At 41.0% G+C, this 13305-nt stretch overlaps 2 protein-coding genes across 3 annotated transcripts in view; one reads left to right on the top strand and one right to left on the bottom strand.

Moving 5' to 3' along the window:
• Nucleotides 1-1062: 1062 nt before the first annotated feature.
• LOC125031798 (multifunctional protein ADE2-like) lies at nucleotides 1063-6568 on the bottom strand. The gene is made up of 9 exons (XM_047622753.1): nucleotides 6413-6568; nucleotides 5448-5645; nucleotides 4289-4467; nucleotides 3929-4136; nucleotides 3693-3778; nucleotides 3461-3571; nucleotides 3195-3338; nucleotides 2930-3095; nucleotides 1063-1655 (listed from the first exon to the last, which is right to left on the bottom strand). Exons 1-9 carry the CDS (start codon nucleotides 6417-6419, stop codon nucleotides 1480-1482), a joined length of 1275 nt encoding a protein of 424 aa, XP_047478709.1. The 5' UTR covers nucleotides 6420-6568; the 3' UTR covers nucleotides 1063-1479.
• LOC125031797 (amidophosphoribosyltransferase-like) overlaps nucleotides 5616-13305 on the top strand; it is a 22523-nt gene continuing 14833 nt past the window's right edge. Inside the window, exon 1 of one of the 2 annotated variants that reach the window (XM_047622752.1) lies at nucleotides 5616-5749. The gene's annotated coding sequence lies outside the window, so the exon portion shown is untranslated. Of the gene's footprint in view, nucleotides 5750-11732; nucleotides 11872-13305 lie in introns of those variants that run through there. The other variant, XM_047622751.1, reaches the window with a different exon arrangement.

The raw sequence follows: 13305 nt of genomic DNA, 5'->3' as shown, positions 1-13305 counted from the left end.
AAGTAACCCTAAATTTGTTTATTCACTTTTTAAGGAATTTTGAAGGGCATTCCTTCTTATACCAAACTTTGCAAATGTGTGAATGGTACCATTTTTCATAACAAAATAATTTGGGTAGATGTGTTCACACACACACACTCACACTCACACTCACACTCACACTCAATAAATTTACTTTAATTGAACATTTTCTGCTGCTTCTGCATCTAAGGTCAATAGTGGCATATTGTGGTGAAAAGGGTTAATGATTAGGATAAGAGAACAGAAGGGGATGAAGAAAAGGAAAAAGGGGAAGAAAATACCTTGTAAAATTAGTTGAGGTGAGGGCTTGAGGCTCCCCCCATGAGGACAACGGATTAGAGGGGTACTTTTAATAACATTTCTGGTATTTTACATTTTTATCAGAATGGTACTCTGTTTTTGGCTGTACGAGCAACCACTTATTGTTTGGAGTTACTTAAATTGAGATAAACCTAGATCCATGTATGGTTAGTAAATGACTGAGAAGAGTTATACAATACTTTGTGGAGGAGTATTTACCTATTCTATTCAAGCACCCCTCTCTCAATTCCTTGCTGGTTGTGTGGGGGGGGGGGGGGTCTTTGGAGACCAGTACTGAGGCCCAAAGTAGGGGATCACCCCTACCTTGGGACTCGGCCCTCGTCTTGGCTAATTTTGCATGGGTTTGTCTTTTCCTTTCCTTTTCATCTTCCCCTTGTTCTGTCCTTAGTCTAATGTTAATTCATGTTTGCCAGAATACTTTATCATAATTCCCTTAACTCCTTCCTTTTCTAACAACCTTTACCTTATACTATCCCCCCCCCATCAACTCCCCCTCTCTACCCTTTTCACTGCCATACTACCCTCTAGTAGTGTTCAACCTTAAACTTTACCCTTGTTGCTGCTATGCTTTACCATAGTGTTATATAACCTTTGATGTTATATGGCACTTTCTTACCAAGGGTGGGGCTTTGGGGCAAAGCCTCCAGGGAAGGATTTTTTGGGTTCATAAGACTGTTTGTGGATTTCCAGAAAGGTCAGAGGTCATAACAAACAAACTAAGCATTTTGACAATGTATTGTGGCAAAAAGTGTAAATATGAATTAACAATTGGGATAAGTGGACAGAAGAAAGAAAAAAACATGTAAAATAAGTTGAGGCGAGGGCTGAAAATACAGAGGAGGAACATATTTAGTAATCACTTTGTATACAGCAGGATATCAAGGAGCAAGGAACCCTTTACAAAGTTCAAAAATACATTTTGTAATGACCTTACAAATGCTTTTTGATGTTGATATTCTGGCATTATGTATCAGGTTTCAAGTTTAATATATACTTTAGGTTTTGTACTTGTCTAATACATTTAAGGATTAGAGAAAAGCTTTGTCTATATAACATATGTAATTATAGTCATTGAGCATAACCTCTTGCATTTGTGCTTGCAACAAAGAGGAATAATTTGTAGTTGAAGAATGAAAGTTATGCAGCAGCTTGATTCGTCTGACAAATCTCCTTGTCAGCCTTTTTGAGGGTGACCCAAAGATTCAATTGTTTTGCACGGATTTTGGACCAAATTACATGGTCGCTCAAAGCTAGCATGGTTGCAGCAGTCTGTGCAGCTCCCTCTGGATAAAGGACCGTCCCGCAACCCATGCCTGGAAAATGGTAAAAGTATTTGTTAAGATAAAATATTTAAAATGTATACTCTTATTTGGTGTAAATACATTTCCCCCGACATTTGTATATACTGGAATCGAAGCTAATAAAAAAAAAATACACTGGTAAAAACAATGGAATATGGTAGGTTGGTACAGAAACTAAAGAGTGGTTGTAAGGTAAAGTTAAAAAACCCGGTAACGGACAAAATGCTAGATGTCAAAAGTTGTAGGGCGCTATGGGATAGTATGATAGTGAAAGGGGGGTAAATTGGGGAAGCAAACTCAGTAAGGTGGGGATTAGTAAAAGGGGGAAGGGGTTAAGGGCGATCAGATCAAATGGATAGTATCTGTCTGAGGAAAAGAACCTTTATGAAGTAAATAGCGGGTAAAAAGGGTAGCAATGGGTGTCGGGGGAAGGAGAATAATCCGGGAATGAAACGGGGAAAGATGGTGATCAGGAAGAACGTCAGGAGGGGAAGCATCCAGAGGACACAGATGTGATATTAGGGAGTCACGTGAGCATCAAGGTGCGAGCGGCAAGGATAATGGAGAAGGAAGAGGGGACACTGCACATGGAAAAGAGGAGTGTGGGGCGGAAAAGGGTAGGGGGGATTTGAGGAGGAGGATGGATATCGAAAATTACTTTGAGTATAGACAGTGAAGAACAATGTAGCACTGCACTGCTAATGCATCAGAGTCAACGAGGCAGGTAAGCAAGTTGTTTTCACAGTATGGTTTATCAATCTTTGTCGTAAACAGGACAATCGGTTGGGGAGATCGAAACCGTTCCAGCACAAGTATTACGGAAGGAATGAGGTTTGCCAGTAAGGTCAGCCAGAGTATAATATTGCACGAGCTAGGGCATGAACGATCGGAACGGCTGCGGAACAAGGGCTGGAGGGAGAGCGAATGGTGTGGAGTGGAGTGAGGCAGTACTGTGAGGTCAAGGATGAAGTTCCTCTAAAATTGATAATCTATCCACTTAGACCTCATTTTGAACTGCAAAAATCATAATGCAACTGAGCACTATCAATTGAAAATATCTTGAAATGATAGTACTTTGGGCTAAATTAAAATGAGATTTATGAATTGTCCGTGTAGTTCCTCTGAATTTCCTGTATCGCTAATTATGATGAAAGAAAAAAAGTCTGGAACACACGAATGCAACCTAAATTATTATCATAAATCTGGCAGTATACTGATCCGTCATATTGTAACATGGTCCCCATTGCAATTACGCAGTTTTGGGAGACGTCTACACATTTACGCACCTGACGGGAGGTTGAGGGATGACCATACATCTCTGGAGAGCTCCTCGGGCTTGAGGGGCGGGCAGTTAATGACAGGTGCGCAGGTGTTAGCGCAGGTAACTGGGCCCAAACCATTACTACGACCCGCAACAGCCACAAACACCAGTGGGATTCCAAGACCTTCATACTGTAATTAATAATTTTTGTAACACGGATTACGGAGTTGTTTATATTTATCTGCAGAGTCCTTAATTACCATTTAAAAATACGTTTGTATTTCACTTACTTGTGCAATAATGGCAAGGCTTTCCTCTGTGCCCTTGTGAGCAGAGGTTACACGGAGTTGGCAGGGGACACCCAGTTTCTTGCAGTGGTCTCTAATCTTTTCACAGTGTGGCGTGTCAGATTTGGAGCCCATCAACACGACAACCTAGTATCAATATATAATTCATTGAATTAAGACTTAATGAACGAATATTGCAATGTTTTGAGAAGTTGATAACAAAAATCATAGTTACACGACATGAAACATGACAAATTTAAGTTGCTTACCAAGCCTTTTGGTTTTGGTATAAACGCATCCAGCTTATCTGCAACCCACTGGAAGTTCCTCTTCACCTGATCAAGAGCCTCTTCTGTAACACTCTCAAGATTACGGTAAACCTGTAAGCAGGAAGTCTGTCAGTATTGTGACGAGCGATGGAAGGAAACCAGGCTATTAGCTTCTTTATAATTAAGCTATATGCACGTATGTAGTGATGATCAAAATACGACAATATTTTACCTGTTTGTCCTTCATCAGCCTTTTGTCACCAGAAGGCCAAAGTCTCCAGGAATCTGAGTCAATGGTATCGGACACAAGAATTTCTTCTGCAAGGTGGAACAAAATTATCCATGAATCAGATTTCCCCATTTTTCTTGAAATTAATTCAAATCTCGAATGTGTGGCTTATTATTACGTACTTCCTAAAGCAGGTGACTATTCTTAGACTTCCAAATATCCTTAAAGCAAGAACTTACTGGTCTCGGCGTCAATGCCAAACTCAATCTTCATATCAATAAGAGCACAATCCAGTGATGCCCACGCCCGCTCGAGCACCTCAAACACGGCAACAGTTGTTTTCGCCATTATATCGTACTCATAGCGACCAATGACCACGCCTCCAATTTCAAGCTTGGCATCGATAACCTGCTCCTCACTCCACTGAGGGTCATGATTAGCATCATCCTGGAAACAAAACAAAAAAAACAACAACATTAATTTAATCTAACAAAGCCATTGCAGTTACATAAACCTGGCAAAAATCACACCCAAGAAAAGTTCATCTTAAATTCAGTCCTGCTCTCTACATAATATAACATAACCGGGATGTGTAGAACCTTGAAGAAAGTTTCCATCTTGGGCGGCGTGAAGCGGTATCCCTCAGCGACCCCCGGGTGGCGGCGTAGGAAGGACCCCGTTGCAACCCTCCGTGTGACCCATTCGAGGGGGATCATGTGGCATTTGCGGGACAAGTAGGTCTTCTCAGATAACGTCTTCTCCCACGAGGTCTTGATCCCTGTGAAATGGATTGTTATTGTGATACACGATGATTCAAAATCATATAATAAGAATATCTAGGGAAAATGTATGTATTCCCTATACAGTGTGAACTGACATTGTTCTACGTACATATATACTGATAGGACCACGACCACAAATTCCATACCAAAATAAACCTCTCGTGCATACAACACGTACACCACTGGACACCAAACTCACAATACACAGGTACACATAAAACTCATCCGCGCGCGCTCACATCCATTAATTTATCAATGTATACACATGTATATACATAAACACATACAGTTTGCAGTGCCTGTCAGAAGTGGGAGTTCCTCGTGATTATAGGCTGTTATAAAAAAAAGGTCACTATACGATTGATTAGTATAAATACTTTACACTAACAGCAGATATGCCATATGCTAATAGGGCAAAATTCTAGTAACATCCAGACATGAAACTTTTTTTTTATTATTGAATATTACTTGGTTGCTTAGAAGCCCTCCCCAGGGGCGTCAATTAGGGGGAGGGCAGAGGGGAAGTTACCTCCTAAGATTGTTCGTCACAATATTCTAAAGTTCTTACTAAATTACACCTATTTAGGTTTGGTTATAGCTTAAAATGACCCAAGAAAAGTTATTTTTAAAATTTGTTTTCTTTGCTCGCCTATCCCCCCCATCAACAAAAAACCGAAATGACACTCTGCCTCTGCCCCTCTGCCCCTCTGCCCCTCCCCCCATCTCTCTCTCTCTCTCTCTCTCTCTCTCTCTCTCTCTCTCTCTCTCTCTCTCTCTCTCTCTCTCTCTCTCTCTCTCTCTCTCTCTCTCTCTCTCTCTCTCTCTCTCTCTCATCAATTTTTAATTTGCTCTGTCGTTGCCTTATATTATTTCCCTTATAAGTAGCAGCTGGTTGAAACTTGCCTTACACTCAATCACAATATACCTTAAATTCCAGATACACAATACAATAATACCTTCGTCCCACGACACTCACCCGCCTCGTTCAAGAAGGTGAAGACTTTCCCGTTCGTGGCATTGGAGATGGCGGCCTTTCCCTCAAGGTCATGTGCCCGGGCGCCGTCGCCGGCCGTGATGCGGTCCTTGTTCACCACCAACACGTGCGCGCTGTCTCCCTGCGCCTCATACACACTCTTGGTCTTGCCCTCGATTATAAGCGCTCCCTGGACGACCTCTGGGGAAGGGAGAGGGCAAGAGGGAAGGGAAAGAGAGGGTTAATTGTGGTTGTGGGTGGGGGCTAGAAGGGGCGGTGGTTTGCAGTGTGAAACGTTTGTTAAGGTATGTGGCGTTGTTGGTTTCTTGTACGGAGGTTCCCTTGAGAGAGAGTTGAAATTATGGATTATTGTGTGCGGATTAGACTGTTATTTGCTTTTTAAACTACTGATATTGGTTTATTTAATGTGTCATCTAGTATTTACAGTTTCCCGTATACCGTAAGTAGGGTGGAGATAACCATTACTAAAGTCGAATTGCTGTCAGTCTAATCACGCAAGTTATTCCGTAACTAAAGCATCAATGATTCTATTTCTGGCAGACAGTTGTCTTTAGCAAACGACACTGAAGTAGTAGTAGTAGTATAGCAGCAGCAGCAGCAGCAGTAGCAGCTGTACATAACACTACAAAACTAAAACCTTAACACAAAACACACATTCCTAATAACAATAAACACCCTTCAACTCATAGCCCATTAATATTAAAGCATGACACCCATTATTATTACATCAACATCCCTCAAACCCACACCCATCATATAACAGTATGACACAACGCATACCCATCATAATCAGACATGACAAAACCCACATCCATCGTATCAAGTAACCAAATTACCCATATTAACCCATGGCACAAAGTTCTATACATATACACTGGTATATGTGGGTTTTGTCAGTGAACCATATTAACCACTAACACAAAGTTCTTATTTACAACTAAACTAACCTGCCATAGTGACCACTCCTTAAAAACCTCGTAACAACCACGCAAACACCTTTCCTCGGCCCGCGTTCACAAGGAAGTGTTGCTAGTTGCGTTGCCTTATCCTGAGTCCTGCAAACCCCGGCCGGCTCCTGGAAACTACAGGGGGGTTGACAATTTGCCCCTTTTTAAAAAATCACTTAAAATGTCGCGTTGTGGTGGTGGGATTTTGTGCTGTTTTGGGGAGGCGAATTTTGGAAAGGATATAGGTGCAGATAGATTGGGATATGGGTAGGATAGGGGTAGGATGGATTTGTAGTTTGTGCCTTCACGTGAGGGTTGCCTGACTAGCAGGCTTGCCAACCTCGGATATAGTTTTCAGGGCTCTTCTGAAAATAAGTAAAATAACTATCATAAGAGATATACATATCACTTTACAAGTATATTACTGAACAACTATGACGTAAATATGATATTATATGGACATTATATTAAACGGGCATTTAAAAAGCTACTGAAAATCGCACCATGCTAGATCCAAGGTTAACCCGAACCGGTCTGGTAGCTAAGGGCTGTGGTCTCACAGGAGAACACTATACAAACGCCCATCTGTTGTCAAGGCAACAAGTGTAGTACTGCCTGTAGATGAGCTTGGAAAGTTGGCGAAAGTATGAACTCTGCCTCTCTCTCTCTCTCTCTCTCTCTCTCTCTCTCTCTCTCTCTCTCTCTCTCTCTCTCTCTCTCTCTCTCTCTCTCTCTCTCTCTCTCTCTCTCTCTCTCACTGTCTCTCTCTCTCTCTCTCTCTCTCTCACTCTCTCTCTCTCTCTCTCTCTCTCTCTCTCTCTCTCTCTCTCTCTCTCTCTCTCTCTCTCTCTCTCTCTCTCTCTCTCTCTCTCTCTCTCTCTCTCTCTCTCCCCTCCCTCCCTCCCTCCCTCCCTTCCTCCCTCCCTCCCTCCCTCCCTCTCTCCCTCCCTCCCCTTCACTTACTCCTCTCTCTCTCTCTCTCTCTCTCTCTCTCTCTCTCTCTCTCTCTCTCTCTCTCTCTCTCTCTCTCTCTCTCTCTCTCTCTCTCTCTCTCTTCTCGAAGTTATCGAAGTTATCTTTTCTTTCTCTCATCTTCTCTCCCTCCCCCTTCCTTCTCCTCCTCCCTCCCCCTCTTTCTTTTTCTCTCCTTCCCCCTCCTCCTCTCTCCCCCCTACCCCTCTCTCTTTTTCTCACCCTCTCCCACCCCCTCTCTTCTTCTCTCCCTCCCTCCTCTCTCTCAGCAAATATCAGCGTGACAAACCTGACAAGGCAGGATTCTCACGCGAAGTCAGAAGCTATCACTGACCATTCAGCAGTTGTAGAATGATAGCTGACTGTGAGCAACGTAAACGCAAAAATATATATATTTGTCTGATGCTATAACTCTATCCATTTGCGTAACGGCAGAAGGATTCAGATGTAAGGATAATCTGTAAAGAGAATGCGATCATTTTAAACTGCGCGACAGGAATGAATTGCCTCGCTGAAAATACTCGCTGAAAAGTGACTTTAACCCTCGAGAACACAACATCGACAAAAAACAAAAAACAAAATAATAATCCACAATAAATAAAAAGCCAAGTTTGTAAAAAAGAATAATAACATAACTATCAAGTCTTAATTCACATCTGTAGTTCGTCTATTTTGCAATCGATACCCTTCTTACATCAGCATCTGTAGCAAGACCCTTCACGTGTTTGTAGATTGCTTGATAAGCGGCGATTCAGCAAAAATCGGGAGGATTTTGAGCATCTCTCTCCAACCGTTCTTATGTCTGGTTGTATGTCACTCTCTCTTTCTCTTTCTCTTGCGTTTTCTCTTGCTCTCTCTCTCTCTCTCTCTCTCTCTCTCTCTCTCTCTCTCTCTCATATATATATATATATATATATATATATTGTGTATATATATATTATATATATATGTATATTTATTCATATGTATGTTTTTTTTTTTTTTTTTTTTTTTTTTTGTTATTCTCCATATCTATCTGATCATAAATCTTTCAATTCATACAGTTCGTCTATCCAATCATCACTCATCTTTGCGTATCGTCCTACCTGAGTCCCTTTCCAGTGGAGACGCAGATCAGGTGTCACACATAGTATAAGATTCCCGTGTGTGTGTGTGTGTGTGTGTGTGTGTGTGTGTGTGTGTGTGTGTGTGTGTGTGTGTGTGTGTGTGTGTGTGTGTTTTCTGTTTGTTCGTGTGTAAGTGAATGAATGAATGAGAGAGAGAGAGTTAAACAGAAACCGAGTGTATTTATGTCCATGAATGTAAGTACTAGTGAATATGTGTACGTAAGAAGCCGAAACGTACCTTCTCGCCCACTAAAACTATCCCAGGTCTGGAGCCCAATTCCAAGAACGTCGATAACCATCAGTATTTTTTTTTGTAACTATGCCTATGGGTGAGCCGCGATTTTACTGTTTATATATTTTCTCTCGTATATGTTTTTGGTATTCACGTTAAGCACTGTTGCGATATCATTGTATTGAACTGTAGGGGAAAAGGTGTTTGAAAAAGTTTCAAAAACGGCAACAGAAGATAAAAGAAGAAAAAAAAAAGATTTTTATTTCATTAGGGCTACTCACCCAGTCAAACCAGTTCTTTTCAGATATTATGGCATTTTTGTATACCCTTTAATCCATCTGGTTAGCTTCTGATCTGCCTCTAATAATGTACATAAATAAAAAATATAAGAACTTTACACGATCTCATAAAAGAGACTAACTTGCCCGGGGACAATAATAACGATACGTAATTTTGAGGCCAAAGGTTCTAGGGCTTTTTCGCCTGAGGCCTTTCAATCGGCGTCTCCTACCAGTCTTTACACGCGTGGATTTGGTTGTTTAATGATATTCGTGTAGTTCAGGATTTCATTAATATATTTCTGGGTGTTTGTCGTGTTTGGTTAGGGATATTTTTTAACTGAGATTTTTACACCCCGTTAAGATATCTGTGGAAATCGTCGATATCTGTTAGGTTAGACCAATAATTTTACCCCGTCTTTCATTTTTGTTTCGAGAAATTTCCTCCACAGATTCTTTTAGAGTGACGAAAAAAAAAAAAAAAAAAACTGCGATGGAAATGCTCTTAGAATACTCAAATCGCAGAACCATTCATGGAGCGATAAGACTGATACCAAGGTTGGCAGCCCTGCCCCCTCCCCCCTCCTCTAGGAAACGGGAGGCGCCGCCCGATGGAGAACCTGTCCTGCGCCCCCCCCCCCCCCCCGGCCAGGCCATCGCGTCTGTCCTAATGCCTGGCAGCGATTCCCTTGCCACAGGAGGCCGAAGGACACTACTGCGTTGTACTTTTTATTATATGTATATGTATATGTATATATATACACATACATATAAGTTTATGTATATGTATATATACAGCCACACTATTAGTGTGTATATATATATGTATATATCAATATATCAGTATATATATGAATGTACACAAGTATATGCATGAAAGGAGAAAACACACTACCGTGTTGATACTATGGTATAAAAACCCACACTGTAAATCTAGATTTAATTGAAAAAAAGACTACAGTTTCGGAATCCACCTGGATTCCATCTTCAGTATATGCATGTGTATATATATACACATCCACATGTATATGCATATGTTTATATATATATACATATACATACACGCACACATACAGAAATATATATACAACATATATATAGATTTATTTATTGATACATAAATATATGAATAAATACATATACATATTAACCTCTGTCTATATATACATGTAAATATATATATCATATATATTTATTAATTAATATATAAATAGATAAATAGATAAATATATATACACACATGCATACATGCATAAATATACATATATATATATATACATATACATACACATGTATGTATCTGCTGAAATAAACCCAATATTCATTTCTACGATTGCAGGAAGTAAAAAGACATATGATGAATTTGAACGTCTTTGCAAAAAACAACTGCTAGATCACAGATTACACACACGCACATACACACACACACACACACACACACACACACACACACACACATATATATATATATATACATTTAAATATAAAAACATATCTATCTATCTATCTGTCTGTCTATACATATAATTATGTGTAGTTAGATATATAGATAGCTAGTGAAATAGATATATGTGGGTGTCTCTGTGCGTGCGCTTATTTGTGTGATCACGTGCTTATAACGGAAGTTAAATTTTCAATTATTTTGCACGCTTACCATATACTTCCGGGATTCAGATAAGAACCTCATATTCAGATACAGAATTTATTTAACGAATAATTCTATTAAAGGCTCCCCTTTCGCAAATGATGTAACTATATAGTGAAATCCATATTTTTTCCCAGGACTAACAATCATGTTTTTTTTTTCCATTGATAACAAAAACCACGTGCGTCTCTCTCTTCCATTGATAAGCAATTTCTAAGATAAAAACACATTTTTTGTTTTAGTTACATAGAGTCCTTTATACCTCATGGATATCTTATCTTTTCCTTCCTGAAATGAGATATTCCTGTGTCGCTGATAATGAAAATCTGCTCTTCTACTGTGATAATATATTTCCGTTTTAGTGATAATAATGCCATGCACTTCTGGAGAGCGTGCTAAGTGATAGTGCAGTTTGCTTTCAGTTGGGTATCACGTTTCATCATTTCTAGCATGAAGTGAAGCAAGCAAAAGAGAAAATTTTGTTTAAGACCAGAGTATCAAGGAATTGTCTGAAGTTTTTTTTTCGGACTATAAGGAAACTTCGAATGAACCTTGTTTCGGAGACCATGGGTAGCGTGGCTGATGCACGATAATGTCTAAATATAAACGATTTACCTACCTTTGCAATATCAACACTTCTTTGCATAGATCTTTCTTGCATACTGTTTCTTTAGTGCCAAATGAAATGCTACATATTAGGACATTTTCATTTTCATGTTATTAGCGATTATTACATTTTACTTGTCCATGAGTTGGAAATATTAATTATTTATGGTTTCATTTGAGATACCCGATACTCTTCCCTGGACAAAGGCTAACTGTTAATATGGTGAACATTTCTCGCTTCTTTATATAAACTTCTACATATATACATAGACACAGTAGGTGAGACGTCCATTGTATTATCATGAAATCGTCATTCTTCCCAATACAGCTTCCGATGTATTAGAGAAAAAGAAAATGATAATCAGAGAATTCCTTGTATATTCCGTAACAGATAAGCCGACAAATGAAATATTCATTGTTAACTTGATCAAAGCTACACAATCTATCCCATTCTAACATTTATTAAAAAAAACAATCCGATGCTCTATATAAAACTCTCGATTTTGCTAACTAAAAGTACAACAACAATTCGTCGGGAATATGATTACCTAGCTACTATGTGCCAGTCCAGCCAAGTGCTTCACGTTGTCTCGCTGGTCAGTCACCAGGCAGAGCTAGAAGTAAGACTGAGTGTGTTGAGTGTCTGGGTGGCAGTCTCGTGTATGAGCTGACCCAAGTTTTCGGCGCAAATGGTTTTATTTTTTTTTTTATTTCCTATCTCCAGAAGTGTTGTGGGTTAAAAAGAAGAAGAAAAAAAAAACCGGTTGTATGTGTAAGAATATATACATAAAAACTGAATCAGTGTTGTGAAGTGTTTTATTCAGAATTTGATATATATGTATGCATACTTGCATGTACACAGTTGAAACAGTGTTGTGGAATATTTAATGTGTTTATATACCGCACTTGTGTATGCTTGCTTGTACAATCAAATGCGTATATATGTATACATACATGCATGTACACATACATTTACATACATATATGCATGAATTCATGAATACACAAATACATACATATATACTTAAACACACACACTCACTCTCTCACTCTCTCACTCTCTCACTCTCTCACTCTCTCACTCTCTCACTCTCTCACTCACTCACTCACTCACTCACTCACTCACTCACTCACTCACTCACTCACTCACTCACTCACTCACTCACTCACTCACCCACCCAAACACACACACCCACCCACCCACCCACCCAAACACCTACCCACCCCAACCACCCACCCACCCACCCACAAACCACCCACCCACCCACAAACCCACCCACCCACAAACCCACCCACCAACCCACCCACCCACAAACCCACCCACCCACAAACCCACCCACCCACCCACCCACAAACCCACCCACCCAAACACCCACCCACCAACCCACCCAAACACCCACCCACCCACAAACCCACCCACCCACTCACCCACTTACCCACCCACCCACCCACCCACCCACCCACAAACCCACCCACCCACCCACTCACTCACCCACTCACTCACCCACTCACTCACACTCACCTACTCACTCATTCACCCACTCACACCCACTCACACTCACTCACCCACTCACACTCACTCACTCACCCACTCAATCACTCACCCACTCACCCACTTACTCACACTCACCCACTCACACTCACTCACCCACTCACTCACTCACTCACTCACCCACCCACTCACTCACTCACCCACCCACTCACTCACTCACCCACCCACTCACTCACTCACCCACCCACTCACTCACTCACTCACTCACTCACCCACTCACTCACTCACTCACTCACTCACTCACTCACTCACTCACCCACTCACTCACCCACTCACTCACCCACTCACTCACTCACCCACTCACTCACTCACTCACCCACTCACTCACTCACTCACCCACTCACCCACTCACCCACCCTCCCACCCACCCACCCTCCCACCCACCCATCCACCCTCCCTCCCTCCCTCCCTCCCTCCCACCCACCCACCCACCCACCCACCCACCCACTCACCCACTCACCCACTCACCCACTCACTCACTCACTCACTCACTCACTCACTC

Source organism: Penaeus chinensis, chromosome 13 (assembly GCF_019202785.1).
Source record: "Penaeus chinensis breed Huanghai No. 1 chromosome 13, ASM1920278v2, whole genome shotgun sequence".
Taxonomy (NCBI): Eukaryota; Metazoa; Arthropoda; class Malacostraca; order Decapoda; family Penaeidae; genus Penaeus; species Penaeus chinensis.
This window is presented reverse-complemented; position numbering and strand designations above follow the sequence as displayed.

Excerpts from the sequence above, each read along its gene's own strand:
- LOC125031798 (XM_047622753.1), bottom strand. Across the intron at positions 3,779-3,928 it reads TGGCATTGACGCCGAGACCA|AAGAAATTCTTGTGTCCGAT; the intron begins GTAAGTTCTTGC and ends TCCACCTTGCAG. Across the intron at positions 3,096-3,194 it reads GCCTTGCCATTATTGCACAA|TATGAAGGTCTTGGAATCCC; the intron begins GTAAGTGAAATA and ends TATTAATTACAG.